This window comes from Ranitomeya variabilis, chromosome 2, assembly GCF_051348905.1.
Source record: "Ranitomeya variabilis isolate aRanVar5 chromosome 2, aRanVar5.hap1, whole genome shotgun sequence".
In the NCBI taxonomy this organism is placed as follows: Eukaryota; Metazoa; Chordata; class Amphibia; order Anura; family Dendrobatidae; genus Ranitomeya; species Ranitomeya variabilis.
The window spans coordinates 284,092,499-284,111,305 of NC_135233.1; the positions used below are offsets into that span (position 1 = coordinate 284,092,499).

At 40.4% G+C, this 18,807-nt stretch overlaps 1 protein-coding gene across 1 annotated transcript in view; it reads right to left on the bottom strand.

Annotated features, from left to right (window-relative positions):
* LOC143805567 (vascular endothelial growth factor receptor kdr-like) overlaps positions 1–18,807 on the bottom strand; it is a 243,457-nt gene that overhangs the window by 150,646 nt on the left and 74,004 nt on the right. Inside the window, exons 3-4 of the mRNA XM_077285064.1 lie at positions 9,119–9,348; positions 4,989–5,116 (exon numbers count right to left, since the gene is read on the bottom strand). Of these exons, the coding sequence (XP_077141179.1) occupies positions 4,989–5,116; positions 9,119–9,348 (358 nt within the window). The remainder of the gene's footprint in view (positions 1–4,988; positions 5,117–9,118; positions 9,349–18,807) is intronic.

An 18,807-nucleotide genomic window follows, 5' to 3' on the forward strand; every position in this document is an offset into this window, starting at 1 on the left:
GAAAACCATAATAAATTATTCTGATTATACAGCTGTGGCAAAAATTAAGAGAGCACCACATCAAAACCCTGTCATGGGCAGCCCAATCTCCAGACCTGAACCCCATTGAAAACCACTGGAATGTAATCAAGAGGATGATCGATAGTCACAAGCCATCAACCAAAGAAGAAGAATTGCTTAAATTTTTGCTCCAGGAGCAGTGTGAAAGACTGGTGGAAAGCATGCCAAGACGCAAGAAAGCTGTGATTAAAAATCACGGTTATTCCACAAAATATTGATTTCTGAACTCTTCCTGAGTTAAAACATTAGTATTGTTGTTTCTAAATGATTATGAACTTGTTTTCTTTGCATTATTTGAGGTCTGAAAGCACTGTTTTTTTTTTTGTTTTGACCATTTTTCTTTGTCAGAAAAAAAAATATTAAATTTATTGCTTGGAAATTCGGAGACATGATGTCAGAAGTTTATAGAATAAAAGAACAATTTACATTTTACTCAAAAATATACCTATAAAGAGAAAAATCAGACAAACTGAACATTTTGCAGCGGTCTCTTAATTTTTGCCAGAGCTGTATATTCTTCATGTCTACAATTCTGATATGAAGACATCAGCTGCAATCACTGTAAACTGTAAAATGTGGATATTTACAGTCAAAATAATCCTTATAAGTTTTTTCAGCTTCCAAAAAATCACAGACGCCTGTTATTTAACTTTTTTATGGACAAGGCAAAGAAGTGCTTAATTTTACAGACTGTCCAGGAATTTCTGGACGGTTGACAAACATGCCACAGACCGAAAAAAGACAGGAAGGAAAATTAAAATTGTCCCTAACAAGCATCTAAGTGTTTATGATGCACGGAATCACACGGCAAAGTGCTCATATTATTGGGCAAGACTTTGGCAGCTCCTTCGGTAACTCTTCTTGTGTTGTATACAGCCACAGTATATCAAGCTGCAAATGCATGTGAGTAAGTAGAAAGCATTGGAAGGAGTCATTACTGTGATTCCGAGGATGCATTCATCTTTCTAAGTATTTTATCACTTCTAACAACGCAACAGTTCACAAAATTTGTAATCACTCAGCACGAAATTCTTCTCAGGGTGGCTTGCCAATTTCAACAGACTTTGCATAGCAGCCTCCAAGAAACATGCCCAAACTGTAATTAAACAATTTGAAACAGAAACACAACTTCAAGAGAATGTCACATTGAGAAGAATTATGGTTTGGAAATTCTGTCAAAACACAGTCAATGGAGAGAAAGCAAAAGCTCAACAAACGCTAACCTTGTGGCTGCCTCCTGTACAATGCATCACATATCCTCTGGGGTAGAATAAGTCTGCTATCAAGGCATCTGGTGAAGCCATTGAGTATTATGAATAACCCTATTTTCACGTACGTGTTGTAAAATATATCACCTTAGGACAAACTAAGTGAAGTGCAGTACTACCATACCCTTACATCATACATCTAGTGTGCTATAAGTCATCACCAGGCGATACTGTCAGTTATATCCAAGACATTGGCTTAGTACATATAAGTATGACAGCCTGAAATAATAACTTTAGTGTATTGACTAACACACTTTTCCTTTTACTTAACAGGTGTTGTCCCATTTCTTAAAATCTAGGTCCCTGGACCAAACTGCACTTTACTTTTCATCCCGGGTCCAGTGCTTAGTCTCAGCCGCAGCTCTGCTTTATCTGATATTGGCTATGGCACTGACGTCATGTCATTAGCGGCTCTGAGCTGGGCACTCCGTCTATAAGGGTAGAGCCACTGAGCTCATTAATTGATTGTGATGTTGCCGACGTGACATTAGTGCCACAGCCAATAGCAGAACTAGGAATAGCACTGGACACGAAGATGGTGAGTAAAGCAGTTTGCTTTTTTATAACCTGGGGATGACGTTTTTTGGACAGGGAACATCTCCAGTCTAGTGTGCTTAACATCATACTCCCTTGTTCTTCTGATCACATCTGTTATCATGTGCTTCATGCTGATGAAATGATAATATGTACATTGACTTTGGGCAGCTTGGTGGCTCAGTGGTTAGCACTGTTTCTTTGCAGCACTGTTGTCCTGGGTTCAATTCCCACCAAGGACAACATCTAGGGGTGCGGAGACACACAACCAACATGTACCATGACCAACACTTACAACATGTAAGTGTTGTTTTGGTACTTGCCATTATGATCCTCTGCAATTAAGGTTGATCTATTTTCTTTTTTCTCTATGTGTAACTTTTACATTTAAGCTCCATTCAGTACTTACTTTGGACCAATGTATCTATTATTTACATACAGTGGGTAAAATAAGTATTTCATACACTGACGAATTTGCAAGGTTTCCCACCTACAAAGAATGGAGAGGTCTGTAATTTTTATTGTTGGTACACCACCTGTGAGAGACAGAATCTACAAATCAGTCATGTCTGGGTCTTCCGATGAGCTGAAACACACAGCGGGGCAACTAAGGAGTGGCTCCATAAGAAGCATTTCATGGTCCTGAAGTGGCCTAGCTGTCTCCAGTCCTGAACTCAATAGAAAATCTTTGGAGGGAGCTGAAACTCAATGTTGCCCAAGCGACAGCTCCAAAACCTGAAAGATCTGGAGAAGATCTGTATGGAGGAGGGGGTCAAATTCCCTGCTGCACTGTGTGTGCAAACTTGGTCAAAAACTACAGGAAACTACAGGAAACGTCTGACCTCTGTAATTGCAAAGTTTTCTGTACCAAATAATAAGTTCTGTTTTTCTATTGTATCAAATATTTACAGTAGCAGTCTCTCAGCAGTTTATTGCAACTTCAGTGCAAAGCACTATACAGTATATTCTTTTTACTTGCTAGGGTTCCGCTGCCATCACAGTCCACATTTTTATTTTCTGATATTATTCCAGATCCACATTGGCTAGCCCTACCTTCCCCCTTTCCTATCTTTTGACTGATATAGTAAATTGCTGTTTATCCTTCCCCTCTCCTTTTGGAGGCTTTTTGTCCTGTCTTTTTAATTGTTTTTATATATTGATATTTAATAGAATTGACTCATTGTTTTATTTTTCTGAGTTAGAATCGCTTCTTATCTAATGGAGGCTAGCCATATTAGATTATGTTGGTTCAGTAAAATATAGTGGTAGTAGTGTGATGGTCTAGAGATGTTTTGCTGCTTCAGGACCTGGAAGACTCACTGTGGTGATTGGAACTAGGAATAATACGGTTTACCAAAAAATCCTGAAGGAGAATGTCCAGCCATCTGTTCGTAACCTCATGCTGAAGCACACTTGGGTTATGCAGCAGGACAATGATCCAAAAAAACACCAGCAAATCCACCTCTGAATGGCTTAATAAAAACAAAATTAAGACTTTGGAGTGGCCTAGTCAAAGTCCTGACCTTAATCCGATTGAGATGCTGCGGCATGACCTTAAAAAGGTGATTCTTGCTCAGAAACCCTCCAATGTGGCTGAACTACAAGAACTCTGAAAAGATGAGTGAGACAAACTTCCTCCAGAGTGTTGTAAAAGACTCAATGCCAGTTATGACAAGCGCTTAATTGCAGTTGTTGCTGCTAAGGGTGGTCCAACCAGTTATTAGATTTAGGGGGAAATCACTTTTTCATACAGGGCCATATAGATTTAGATTTCCTTTTCCCTTAATAATAAAGACCTTCATTTAAAAACTGCATTTTGTGATTACTTGTGTTAACTTTGTCTAATGTTTAAATTTATTTGGTGATCTGAAACATTTAAGTGTGACAAACATGCAAAAGAATAGGAAATCAGGAAGGGGGCTAACACTTTTTCACACAACTGTATATCTATATATATATAAATTCATATCCCATTTTACTTAGTTCTTTACAATGTGTTATTTGTTTTGGAGGATTAGATATAGTTTTAACAAGTATCTTCACTTTGGTATTTGTTAGTCCCCATCCATTTTTTGGAGACCTTATCTTATATTCAATATATTCTATTCAATATATTCTATTTTAACATGTATCTAACTTATTACAAAAATTTTTTTTATTCTTTTGACATATCTGGTTTTGCCTCTTTTTCTTTGTTGGATTATACAAGGACACATCTGCAAGGAGTTTGTATGTTCTCCACGTGTTTGTGTGGGTTTCATCAAGGTTCTCTTGTTTCCTCCCGCACTCCAATGACATACTGATAGGGAATTTCGATTGTGAGCCTCAATGGGGAGAGTGATGATGATGTCTGTAAGGCACTGTGCAAATTAATGGTGCCATGTGAGGGAATAAAAAAATAGATATGTACCCATCTCTAAATGGATTGAATATACGGGAGATGTCTACAGGATTTAACCACCTTAACTGTAGTTATATCTGACACATAAATAAACCTCACATCAGGAGCGCCAAATCATAACAATAAACATTCAGCAACCAGTAAACTAAATTACTTCTGACCAAATGAGTAGAGATATAAACATTTCCCATATCTTTACATTGTTTTTTTCAGTATGCACTCATGAATAGGGGTCATTGTTTTTGAATTCCCTGGTAAATCTGTGCAATGGGAGGAAATTTCCTACAATTTCCTGAAATTGAATGTTCAGTTTAATAGCACAAACCATTGTTTAAACAGGAGAATTCATTCCCAGTGAGAATGTAAAGATATATATCCCTCAGATTGCCTGTAAATCTTGTGAGCCTTCGCGGGCAGGGTCCTCTCTCCTACTGTACCAGTTATGACTTGTATTGTTCAAGATTATTGTACTTGTTATTATGTATACCCCTCCTCACTTGTAAAGCGCCATGGAATAAATGGCGCTATAACAATAAATAATAATAATAATAATAATAATAATAAATGTATATTCCGTTAAGGAAAGTACACGTGTACAACACAAGCACTTCTGTACATCTCTTATTGTAATATTTGTTCCAAATGTGGAACAGACATGTAGATTCCTTCTGGATACCAGAAGTGGGATCAGTACTTCGCACAACCATAGGGAATCATATACTTACATAATGCAGAGTGACTTTGAATTTTGGTGAACTCACACGGCAAGGGACAACCAGTTCATTTGCCTTGACATCCATATTTGCAATACCGGGGGTATTTGTGTTCATTTCTAGGAAGGGCTGATTATTATCTACAAGACATGTAACAAGAAAGATGAAGGTGTCTTTGTCTCATATTTATAGTTTATACTTTACAGGACTGAACTTAACAGAAGTTTAAGGAAATTATCCAACCTTTTACAATTGACTAGTTGGATCCAACTCTCGGTTATTCCACAGATCAGCTGATTAAAGGGGCTGAGGCTTTCAGGTTAAGCCATACTTTTCTTAGGGGTAACATTTCTCCTTGCGGAGACTGACATGTCAAGCCTGACATGCCAAGGTGAGGAGACTTTAAACCTTGCAATGCTCTTTTGGGAAATATGCAAAATGTCTCTTCAGAGAGGAAGAGGACCAAAACTCTAGTGCCACCTATAGGAAGTAGCAATTATAAAAGTCTATATCGACTCTCTAATGAGCCTTGTCACATGACTTAGGATAAAAGCTAAAACCAAAATCTCAATTTGCAGACATGGTGTTTCTGGGTATTGACCCTCGTCAGTGCATTGTATGACATCTGATTTGGCTAGGTGAGAGACTGGTTAAAAGGTTGATATGGACCTTTAGGATGGCCACTTCCAATAGGTGGCACTAGAGTTCTAGTCCTCTTCCTCTCTGAAGAGGCAATTTGCATACTTTTCGTAGACATGGTGTAAGGTGTTAATACAATGCCCCATACATATTTATTTATTGTGAAGAATTGACATTTATAGCTGTCACAATATTTCATGTTTTGAAACGTGCTTTCGCTTGCTTTATAAATTAAGATGTGACTGTATTTGCCATGTTTGCATTTTACGTTTCCTTGATATGACCAAAGTGTGATGTTTGTCTATAAGTTACAGTAGCAAGATAATAATCTAAGAGTTAAAAGTCAGAGGTGGGCTGCTCCATCAGCACAGAAAGCAGCCCCTACCTTGTCACAACAAACGTTAAATAAATTGTACGTGCCGTCCATTGTGCAAAGATGTTGGAAGGAAACCATGAGAGGAAATAAACAGAACTCAAGTGCTCATCACTATGTTGATATTACCCCCACTGTTGTTTTCTCTGTTATTATTATTGTGCAAGTGAAAGACTGTAAATTCTCAGACTATGCAAAGATGTAGACAAATATTACATTTTCTTGCAATAGTCAATTTAATCGGATCAATTTCCCTCTTTTTTCTTTCTTTCTTTCGTCTTTTTCTTTCTCTTTCTTTCTTTCTTTCTTTCCTTCTTTCTTTCTTTCTTTCTTTCTTTCATCTTTGACAGTAAAATTATGAACTGCATTGTTTCAAGGACCCTTAAGGTATGTGCACACATTTCAGATTTGGCTGCGGATCCGCAGCGGATTTGGCCTTGCGGATACGCAGCAGTTTTACATGCGGTGTACAGTACCATGTAAACCTATGGAAAGCAAAAATCGCTGTGCACATGCTGCAGAAAATTCTGCACAGAAATGCAGCGGTTTATTTTCCGCAGCATGTCAATTCTTTGTGCGGAAACGCAGCGTTTCTGCACCCATTCACTATACATTGAGTAAGGCAAATCCCCACATCAAAAAACACAAGACAATCCGAAACAAATCCACAAGTAATCCACAAGAAATCCTCATCAATTCTGTATTAAATTCGCAACCATTTTGGCCCGCGTTTTTTGCCAAGAGATGTGCCAAATCCGCAACGTGTGCACATACCCTTAGGGTCTAGACTATTTCAGACCAACAATTATAGTTTTGTGGATGATTTTTCAAAATCTCAACCAGATGCTGCAGAGAAAATCTGCAATTAAATTGAGAGCTGCACATTTCAAATTTTGGTAGCGGAAAGTTTTTCTCCTTGGTAAATTCTGCAGTGAATACCACCTGTGTGTACATACCTTAGGACTTTAAACTTTTACATTTTTACAAAAATCAAAATCAGTTGTGAGAGAAATAAGATTATCATGGTCATTGATCTCACCCCTTTAACTGGCTCCCTTTTACCATTTTAGTCAAATATATAATAACTAGGCTGTATATTTTAAAAGGAAAATGCACACACAAAATGTCAAGTACTAAAAATGGCAAAATCACAAGGGACATTACAAGTTTGTTCAAAATGTTTGTTCCTTGGCATTTTGCTTATTTTTTGAGGTAGGAAGGTTTTAGGAAGGACTTGGCTGCACAGGAGTGCATCGTACATATTGCCCTACGATCCCTTGTCCATCAGAAAAGAGTTGAACAACTCCCGGAGTCAAAGAAAGAGTTAAAGGATAACATCCCATTTAGGATGTCAATCATTAAGTTGTCAAACTGATGGTCGCACCCAGCTTCCAAACTGTTGAAAGAACATAAGGATCTTGGGTAGTAAAGATACATTCCAGGGTCTAAAACAATGACACAGGTCTTCTTCTAGACATGGCTGGAAAATAGGACAATTGTTAGGAGGCCACCTGGAGAGGCCACCAAGGATTAGAATGCAACATATCGATGTAGTAAGCATGTCTCAAAAGTATAAGGCGTTATTTAGTGACCTACTTTATGGGTAAAAGACATCAAGAATGGATTATTTTGGTTCATTAATAATTTACAATATGAATTAGAGATGAGTGGATGAGGCAATAATTAAATTTGCCTATTCGCACGATTTTTCCTGGGAAATTCATTTAGCTGAAAAGTTATTCTCCACAAATTTAATATCCCTCATTATGTTGTGGGGCCGGCTCTAGACCCCAGAACATAATAAATTTAATATGTAAAAATTTTTAAAAAACTCCTTATCTCACTTCTCTACTTACCTCTCTGGCTCCTCCAAGACTCGCCAACGTCATCTGATCCCTCACCGCTTGTGGTGGAATCTCCAGGCCTCTCATGCTCAGCTGTATCTTGCCACTTTCATGAGGCCTGGAAGGGCTCTGCACTAATGCGCAGAGGTCCATGGTGTCCGTGACCTGCCATAAGCATGTGCAGAACCCTCCTGGCCTTCATGAAAGCTGGAAGTCCTGTCTCAGGGTAAGAGGCCTGGCGATTCCAGGGTGAGCGGCGAGGGATCAGAAGATGTGGCAAAGATAGGACAGCTTGAGGTGAGCGGTAAGGTAAGTATAAGGATTGTTTACATTTTGTTTAACCTTTTAATGACCATTTATGGTCCAGAAAAATTGTAGTCAGCAGCCATCATTTTGCTGAATTCGCGTTGAAGCAAATTACTAAAATACCCACATTTTGATGAATGTAGGTTTTTGTAAAATTTTAATATAATTCAATTGCACTCAAATTTATTTGCTGATCTCTATTAAGAATAGCTTCATTTGACTGATAAAATTAGGAATTACATTTTTTTTTTTACTAATTTTTAGATATCGTGCTAAAAATACTAAACACTAATTTACCAAATGATTTTTTTTTCCAAAAAGTACCCATGTAGCTTGGAATACAAGTAATTGGGAGTCAGCAAGTTATTTTTATTGCTCTTATACGAGTCACAAAACAACTTCATATAATAATAAAATCTGCACCTGTAACACACATATTTAGGTGAAAGTTATGTACGAGCTACAGTTAAACCCATGCTATTCAGAATAAGTAGCAAGCCTTGACCTGGTAATATTCTGGAAAATGATTTTTTCCTGTATGTGTTGACATGAACAGGGTGCAAATAGCTCAGTATGTCATTAATATATTCGACAGGCTGCAATGCTAAAGCATGAGCGTTTATGTCACCCTGCCAGAGTGTGTGGGGTCACAGATCAAGTGGAAAGAAGAAGTTGTCGACAGATCTTGTCCCATCTGGTTACACGGGGAGGGTGATCTGCAAAATAGAAGCCACTACGGGACATTTTTTGAGAAATTTACAGCATTTTACTTCACGAGCAGCAGGGGACCCCTATTTTATTGCTAATGTTATCTCTAGATTATGAGACACATTCTTCATGTATGAGGATAATAATGGGAAAAAATAGTGTAATTATTTAATCTACAGACAGAATGTTGTTTCCTTTTTTCAAGGCATTTACGTTGATTAACGATAGCAAATGTACAAAACTGAACAGACACGGGACAACGCATTACTAACCTCTGACATACAAGTATATTTTAGCCTGTAGCCGCAGGTTTCTTCTGGTTTGATGCTTATAACAACACCTTATGTATCCAGTGTCCGTCACTTGGGCTTTGGTTAGAGTTAAGCGGCTGCAGATCAGGTGGCTCTGATCTGGTCCCGGACACTTCCCAGAAGTTACTTCCATTCTGCTATGGTTAGAATACGGTATATGTTCCCAATACCACTTCATGGGTCCGGTTCCTCTGTGAAGTCATTATAAGGCAATGTTAAGATGGCTGACAGATCTCTACAATAAGACATACTGCATATCAAAGGGTACAAACGTTCGCTTTCATCATTATCGTCATCATCATTAAGAAGTTCATTTTCATGCCCAAGTTTCTCATGATCTTTTGCCATCACATTTCGCAACGCACTCTGCCATGTGGATGCACAAACAGAGGTGTAGGTTTCACATTTTCAGCCCTTTGCCACTCTCTTTATAGCACCACGTTGATTGATCGAATGTTTACTGTACTGATTAGCACTGTTATGGGAGCTGTCCATCTTTAATGACAATTTTTGTTCCCAAAAGCATGTATTTTTTTTTAGCTAAAAATCATTTCTGTAATTGGGTTTCACCAAACATTTTACATCATTTACCTTCTATGTGATTGGCTGTAGCATGGGTAAACTACAGGCACGGATTGATAATCTGCCCAACCGGGTATTTTTTCGCTCTGCCGCGAGGTGTTTGTGTCATGTGGGCCGACGACCGCTGGCTTGCGGTGGCGCCCGTTCCTCTGGCCGTGTGCCCGCTGATGCGGCCGCTGGCTCTTGTTTCCTGCCTCCGGCCCTGTAAAATTTGCGGACACGACATTTTTCCATGTGCGCGTGCGCAAGCATCATTCGCCGCTTGTGACGCACATAGGAGTTAAGGTTGGAACGCACTGATGTTGCACCTCAGGATGTTCTCCCGCCCCTGGCTGCAGCAGTTGGTGGAGTGCGGCTGCAGCCTGAACGTATCAGGCATCAGGACCACATTCCGGAGCTGTATACAGTGATGGCCTGGGTGACTGAGTCACTGAGTGTAATAATCCCCAGCCCAGAAACACGTTTTAATTCAAATACATCTGCAGGTGTTGCTGGGCAGGGGCTGGTGTGGTGATGTATATACAGGTGCTGCTGGGCTGGGGCTGGTCGATGGTGATGTAAATGCAGGTGCTGCAGGGCTGGGGCTGGTGTGGTGATGTATATACAGGTGCTGCTGGGCTGGGGATGGTGTGGTGATGTACATACAGGTGCTGCTGGGTTGGGGCTGGTAATATATATACAGGTGCTGCTGGGCTGGGGCTCATTCTGTTTGGAGTTTTGAGCATTATATATGGGGCCCATCATATACTGGAGCATTATATGGGGCCCATCATAGACTGGAGCATTATATGGGGCATCATATGGGGCCCATTATGTATGGAGCATCATATGGGGCTCATTATATATGGCGCATCATATGGGGCCCATTATATATGGAGCCTCATATGGGGCCCTTTATATATGGAACATTATATGGGGCCCATTCAGTTTGGAGTTTGGAGCAATATATGGGGCCCATCATATTCTATATAGAGCATTATATGGGGTCCATTCTGTACGGAGCAAGGTATGGGGCTCATTATACTGTTTGGAGCATTATATGGGGCTCATTATACTGCATGGAGCAATATATGGGGCTCATTATTCAGTATGGAGCAATATATAGTTCTGATTATAGTGTATGGAGCATTATGTGGTCCCCATAATACCGTATGTTGCAATATATAGGGCTCATTATTCTGTATGGAGCACTATGTACTACCCATAATACTGTATGGAGCACTATGTGGTGCCCATAATACAGTATGGAGCGCTATGTGGTGCCCATAATACAGTATGGAGCACTATGTGGTGCCCATAATACTGTATGGAGCAATATATGGGGCATATTATTCTGTATGGAGCAATATATGGGGCTCATTATTCTGTACGGAGCACTATGAGGTGCCTATAATACTGCATTGAGCAATATACTGTCTGATTTATGACCTATTGTAGAATGTACAATAGTTATCACTCATGTAATGTAAGAAGTGAATTCTTTGGCATTGTATACCTATATTTCTGTGCTGTATCTGTGCATTATGAATTGTAGTATGTGTTAAAGGGGCCCATTGAGACTTTTACCAGGGGCCCACAAAAACCTGGAGTCGGCCCTGTATGCACTGCACAGTACCACTTCTCCTGTCCTGTTGTCGAAGAGGCGACATTGGACTTTGGGAGGGTCAATATTGGTTTGGTATTGGTAAAAATAAAATATTGGAAAACCTATTTAAATGGATTATCCTAAGTAATCCCCTCTCCTCCGGACAGGGGATAACTTTCCAATTGCTGAACATCCGACTGCTGGGACCTCCATGATCCTGAAAATCGGAACTCCGTAGAGGACCATGTAAATACAGCTGTGGTCAATCACACGCACTGTGGCGCCATTCACATGTGGCTCTTCAAATAACTCCTTTTAGGAGAGTGAGGGGCACGACAAATTAAAGTAAGATTCACTGATCGGGGTGAGGAGTGTTATAGTTTGTGGGCTGGTGGGGTTTGTGTGTCAGGGCTGCTTTTTTGTCCCAGTCCGGCCCTGGTAAACTAAGACTCTGTCAGTGAGAGTTTTTAGCTCTTTTTATCTGTCTTTTTTTAGATCCTCTCAGCTGATTTATAGCCACAGACCACATCAAAGTTGAATGTGCAGGGAAACAAAAAGACGGTAAAAGCCAAAAAAGTGCAAAGTTTTTATTAAAACCATATTTCAAAAATGATTTTAGCCCCAAATACATTCATGTGAGAAAAACAAAGTCCCCAGACGTAGACAACCCATGATACTGCCATGTTAATGCAACATATTTCACTACCTATTATAATCTTACTCTACTGACTGATTCAGAATTTTGGTAGGGATGGAGTCATTAATGGGATGGAAGTTCAAGACTGTGACTCTTAATCAGGAGGAAATCCATTGACTTAAAAATAATAAATGGCCGTTAAAAGTCACTGGGGTCTTTTGCAACATCCATGACCACTCCTTGTTCCTTCCCAGACAAGGTTTCTGGCTTCTAGCTGAGACTGTCCGCCTGCCGCCTTCCTGAGGGTGATGCTGCTGCGGAGGTGATCGTCCTGAGAGGACTTCCAGCCACTGACTGACATGTACACTGACTGTGTCAGCTTGCGACAACCACATGTACTCACACATTCCCACGCAAACACTGGGTGGCTGAGTCTGGCTTTGTCCCTAGACATACAAGTGACCCTTATGAGCAGGGTGAGGTTCACATGCCTCTTACAATACAAAGACTTTTTATTCTAATCACAATATTTAGTTTAATGTCTCACTGTGACCAGTGTTATTTAGGGACATTTTGGACATGAATAAAAGTGAGATATGAGGCAGAAGGATGAAAAAGAAAAATCTAAATTTATGTGGGAATAATAAAAATAATATTAATAAAAGGACTTAACCTATTGGTCATGTAAATCACCAAACACAAGGAAACACATAATCAAGTGAATTGTTTAGCAGGGCATATGGATGATGTGCTTGTGAGGGGTCCTTGCTGAGGACCTCTCGTATAAGCAAAAATAGAGAGTCATTCTGTGGCAATACTTATACAGCAATTTAGGTAAAATGCATAAAGAGCCATCCCCCAAGAAAACAACTAATCACTATGAGATAGAAACACCATATTCCATTAAAAACAATCATCTTCATCTGATCGCTTCTTTTACGCCTTCATCACGAGGCCAATTTTGTAGACTTTCGTCTTTTTTTCTTCCCCTTCTTCCAAGTGCCATAACTTTTTCATCTTTCCACCCACATAATCATATAAAGGTTTGTTATTGTAGGACTATACAGTACTATATGGTATAACATACTGTACTGAAAAATGGGTGAACTAGTGAAATAGTTCAGCCAAAGTTTTTTGAGTTTTGCTTATACGGCATTCATTATGCAGTAAAAATTACCAAACTATGTGATTCTTCAGGTGAGTAAGATTATGGAAATACCAAACTTGTATATTTTAGTGTGACTTTTTTTAAATTTTGTAAAATTATTTTGGTTTGATTTGTCATTTTCTGAGGCTGTACTAACTTTTTTATTTTCTCATATGTGAAGATGTGTGGGACTTGTCGTTTGCATGACAACCCATTATTTTTATTGGTATCACTTTGAAAATATTTGGATATTTTTTACATTATTTTTAAGCTGCTGTACTGCTCTAAACACACCCACCCGACATTCATAGTACATCTACATCGGATGTCAGAAAGAGGCTGAAGGAAACCCTGAACACAGAAAGCGCACAAAACTTTAGAAAACATCCCAGCCATTCCAACCTTAATCTCTTTTTTTGTCCATTTTTTTTTTCAAGTACTTACGACTACAACTGAGGAATCTCAAAAAGAAATGTTCTCTGTAACCCAATAGCTTGGCTGTGTCATCCTCATTGTCCTGTGCTTGATTGTAAGACAACTGGCTGCAGAAGACGCCTTTAGGCTGTGTGTTACCTGAGGTAGGACAAAAGCTCTTCGAGTCTTGCCCTCTGCAGAGGAGGTGGAAGTTTCATTCAGCCACCAGCAAAAGATGGAACCCTTGGAGATTATTAGAGATGAGCGGATCTTTGGTAGCTCAATGTTTCCACAAAAATTTGATTTGCAGCAAATACATTTGCACAAATCTCAACACTGGAAAGATTGTGAATGCTCAAAAAGTATACGTGGGGAATACGAGAGAACCTCGCTAATCATGAGGGCTTATACTCTATACAAGAGAGAAAGTGGGAGAGGGGACCACTCTGACCATAAGAGCTTACACTGCATGGGAAAGACAGAGTTACCCAGTGACTCTGGAGATGGAAAACAACTTTGCCGTACAAACTGTCCTCCACTGGGATTTGATGATCTGTGATGGCCCCGGTACTGACCACTGTACAAGGTATGATAATCCAAAAGATGTCATAGCTTCAGGCAAGCTGGTGTGTCTACGAAAAAATAAATTAACTTACTCTGTGATGCTTTAGCAGTGTGGGAGATGGGGCTGAGCAAGTTTTTTTTTTGCGAACTGCGGATTGAATTTCAAAGTGTTAGAATTCGTATGAAACATCTCATTTCAGGGAATTTGAATCCAGCTTGACGCAATGTGGAGCGATCCGCTCAACTCCAGAGATGACCCCTCTGTTCTTTTTAGGATTTCTACAAGACTGTTTGAAGATCATGCTGTCAGGACTCTGAACATTTTGATTATCTTTTGTGCATTACTGCCCTTTTCCAAGATGGCATCTTTGGTCTCATGTGCACTGTGTCTTCCTGCTATATAACTCCATCCCTGCATTTAGTCTGTGCTAGAGTATTCTGCCTTGCATCCAGCTCCTGACGACTCCCTGGCTTTGCACCTGCACCTGCACCTGCACCTGCTCCTGTGAACCTGTGTGGAGATCCTGCTGCTCAGCTCTGAGTTTCTGCTGCATACATCAGTTTCCAGTAATCCTCCATCTGGCTGCTTGTGTTTGTTTCCATCTGCATTTGCTGGTCATGTAAGCTGTTGCTGCTCTGCTTAAACGTGAGACTTTTACCCAGGCCTCCCTGGTTGTGCTAAGATATTATTTGAACTGCCTTATAAGCATATCTATCTGTGTTTGGACTACCAAGGACTTATTCGTGTCAAGTATCCTCAAGAATAATTGTGCTTCATAGACTTTCTGCGTGGTTGCATTTTCCTCTGAAGTTTCCTATAGACTGTTAAGCTGCGTTTAATATTTACACCAAGTGTTGTGGACTTGAGTTTCTCTCTGCACCTGTTTGAATCACCATGTGATAATATAGACTTTATCACTTATAAAACTGTGTCCTGTAGTTGTCTTGTTCCATGCAAAGAGTCTCCTGAGTTATCCCTGATAATCTTTACAGGATACTCTAGTCCCAAAGAGGAGATCGCTGGAACAATGACTGCAGAAAGCAGATTAGAGCAGGTGTTTTCCATAATTAGATCAGTGCAGAAAGATGTGGAAGGTCTGCAAAAGAAGTTTGGAAGCTTTGAACACAATCAACAAGTGTTTGGACAAACTTTGCAGGACTTAAGCACCCGCATGGCAGCCCAGGAAAACAAACTTGCTGGCATAGAGTCCCAGTATGGATGGGCTTTTCAGGACGTAAGCACGCAAATGGCTGCACAAGCGACTTTACCATCTGGGCAACCAACACCAGCTAGCCCAACTAAGTTGCCCCCATTCAGATTTAATGGTGATCGCGACAAATTTCGTGGCTTTGTGAATCAATGTATGCTATATTTTGATGAGCATGCTGACAGTTTTCCTAATGATAGATGCAAAGTATTGTGTGTAATAATGCTGCTGACCGCACGAGCGCTCGCCTAGGCGAATCCGATGATTGAGTCTCGTGACCCGCAGTTAAATAATTTGGACGATTTTTTGGCCGCTATGGCATTAATGTTTGATGACCCTAATCGCCGTGCAACCGCTGAATCTGCTTTATTGTATTTACGCCAGGCTAAACGTTCTGTTATTGAGTATGCTACTGAATTCAGGAGATTAGCGGTAGATACTAATTGGGACAGTTATGCACAATTACCTATTTTTAAAAGGGGTCTGTCTAGCATTGTAAAGGATGAATTAGCTCGCTCTGAATCACCACAAGAGCTAGAAACATTTATACAGCATCGTGTGCGCATTGACATTCGCGTTACTGAGAGTAGGCAGGAGAAGTTTGCTGCATATAACCGCATTTCTAACTTTTCCCTCCCTTCCAAAGAGCCTGCAGGTAAAACATCTCGAGAGGTAGAGGAGGTGCCCATGCAAATTGATTCTGTTTAGAGGCGCGAGAGTAATGAGTGCCGGAAGCATCGCCTTCGAGAAAGTCTATGTTTCTACTGCGGCCAGTCTGACCACTTTCTAATCAACTGTCCCAAGTGTCCCAAGCGGCCTAACAAGGTGCTAGCAGCAGTAGGGGAGTATGACAATTATGATGATGAATCTGACATCTCTGAATGTAGCCTGCCTAACTTCACCAGCCAAGGAGCTAAATTAAAAGAACTCTCACTGTTCTCTCCCAATTAAGATCCTGTGTACAGGACAGTGGATTTCCAGTGCAGCTATGATTGACTCTGGTGCAGGTGGCAATTTTATGGATATCACATTTGCCAAGGAACATGGTATTGAAATTCAGCAAAGAGCCTCTCCAATTACCATGGAAACAGTGGATGGGTCACCTTTAACCCCTTTCTGACCTCGGACGGGATAGTACGTCCGAGGTCAGATCCCCTGCTTTGATGCAGGGCTCCGCGGTGAGCCCGCATCAAAGCCGGGACATGTCAGCTGTTTTGAACAGCTGACATGTGCCCGCAATAGCAGTGGGTGAAATCGCGATTCACCCACCGCTATTAACTAGTTAAATGCCGCTGTCAAACGCAGACAGCGGCATTTAACCGGCACTTCCGGACGGGCGGCTGGAAATGAGCGCATCGCCGACCTCGTCACATGAGGAGGTCGGCGATGCTTCAGAATAGTAACCATAGAGGTCCTTGAGACCTCTATGGTTACTGTTTCCCGGCAGCACACCGGCATTTCTGCTACATAGCAGCGAACATCAGATCGCTGCTATGTGCTATGTAGCAGAGCCGATCGTGTTGTGCCAGCTTCTAGCCTCCCAAGGAGGCTATTGAAGCATGGCAAAAGTTAAAAAAAAAGTAAAAAAAATGTGAAAAAAATAAAAAAATATATAAAAGTTTAAATCACCCCCGTTTGCCCCAATCAAAATAAATCAATAAAATAATAAACCTACACATATTTGGTATCGCCGCGTTCAGAATTGCCCGATCTATCAATAAAAAAAAGCATTAACCTGATCGCTAAATGGCGTAATGAGAAAAAAAATCGAAAAGCCAGAATTACATTTTTTTGGTCGCCGCGATATTGAATTAAGATGCAATAACGGACGATCAAAAGAACATATCTGCACCAAAATAGTATCATTAAAAACGTCAGCTCGGCACGCAAAAAATAAGCCCTCAACCGACCCCAGATCATGAAAAATGGAGACGCTACGAGTATCGGAAAATGGCGCAATTTTTTTTTTTTTAGCAAAGTTTGGAATTTTTTTCACCACTTAGATAAAAAATAACCTAGTCATGTTAGGTGTCTATGAACTCGTACTGACCTGGAGAATCATAATGGCAGGTCAGTTTTAGCATTTTGTGAACCTAGCAAAAAAGCCAAACAAAAAACAAGTGTGGGACTGCACTTTTTTGCAATTTCACCGCACTTGGAATTTTTTTCCTGTTTTCTAGTACATGACATGGTAAAACCAATGATATCATTCAAAAGTACAACTCGTCCTGCAAAAAATAAGCCCTCATATGGCCAAATTGACGGAAAAATAAAAAAGTTATGGCTCTGGGAAGGAGGGGAGCGAAAAACGAACACAGAAAAATGGAAAATCCCAAGGTCATGAAGGGGTTAATCTCCGGGCCTGTGGATCAGGAGACCGCACCCCTTGAGATTTTGTTGGAGCCTAATCATCAAGAGCAACTCCCTTTCTTGTTAATTTCTTCTCCTCATTTTCCTGTGATTTTAGGCATCCCTTGGCTGCGTTCTCAGAATCCAACTATCAACTGGGAGACCAAGGAGATTATCTTTCCAACAAGGAGCAACTCAGCATTAACTGAAGCTGTCCCCGAGTCCACAGCTACGGAACCACCGGTACAGGTATTTACTTTACCTTCAGCATATAAAGAGTTCTCTGACATCTGTGACAAGAAGAATGCAGATCAGCTTCCTCCACACAGGTATTATGACTGTCCCATTGAGTTGCTTCCTGGGGCAGCTATTCCTTTTGGTAATGTATATCCTTTGGCGGCACCTGAGCTTCAAGCCTTAAAGGAGTATATTGATGAAAATCTGGCCAAAGGCTTCATACGTCCTTCTTCTTCACTAGCAGGGGCACCTATATTTTTTGTAATGAAGAAGGATGGGTCCCTGAGACCCTGTGTGGACTATCGGGAGCTCAATAAGGTAACCATACAGAATCGTTACCCTTTGCCTCTGATTCCCGAATTACTGGATCTTCGTGGGGCTTATAATTTGGTGCGTATTCGTCCAGGGGATGAGTGGAAGACAGCATTGCGATGCTGGTATGGACACTTTGAATATCTCGTGATGCCCTTCGGGCTTTGTAATGCCCCTGCAATGTTTCAACACCTTGCTAATGACATTTTCAGAGATTTGTTGGACCAGTTTGTGGTGATCTATTTGGACGATATTCTAATCTTTTCTGACTCTCTACAGGAACATGAAGAACATGTCAAAGCTGTTTTAAGATGTCTGAAAGAGAACCATCAGTATATCAAGCCAGAGAAATGCGAGTTTCATCGTTATGAGATACAGTTCTTAGGTTATATCATCTCTCCCCAGGGGATGAACATGGAATCTGGTAAGATTAAGGCTATTGTTGACTGGCCAGTACCCAAGAATGTTAAGGAGGTGCAACGTTTTATTGGTTTTGCAAATTTCTACAGACGTTTTATTCGAAATTTTTCTGATATTGTCCGTCCCATTACTTCCTTGACAAAGAAGGAAAAGCCCTTTAAGTGGTCATCACAGGCTCAAGAAGCTTTTGATTGG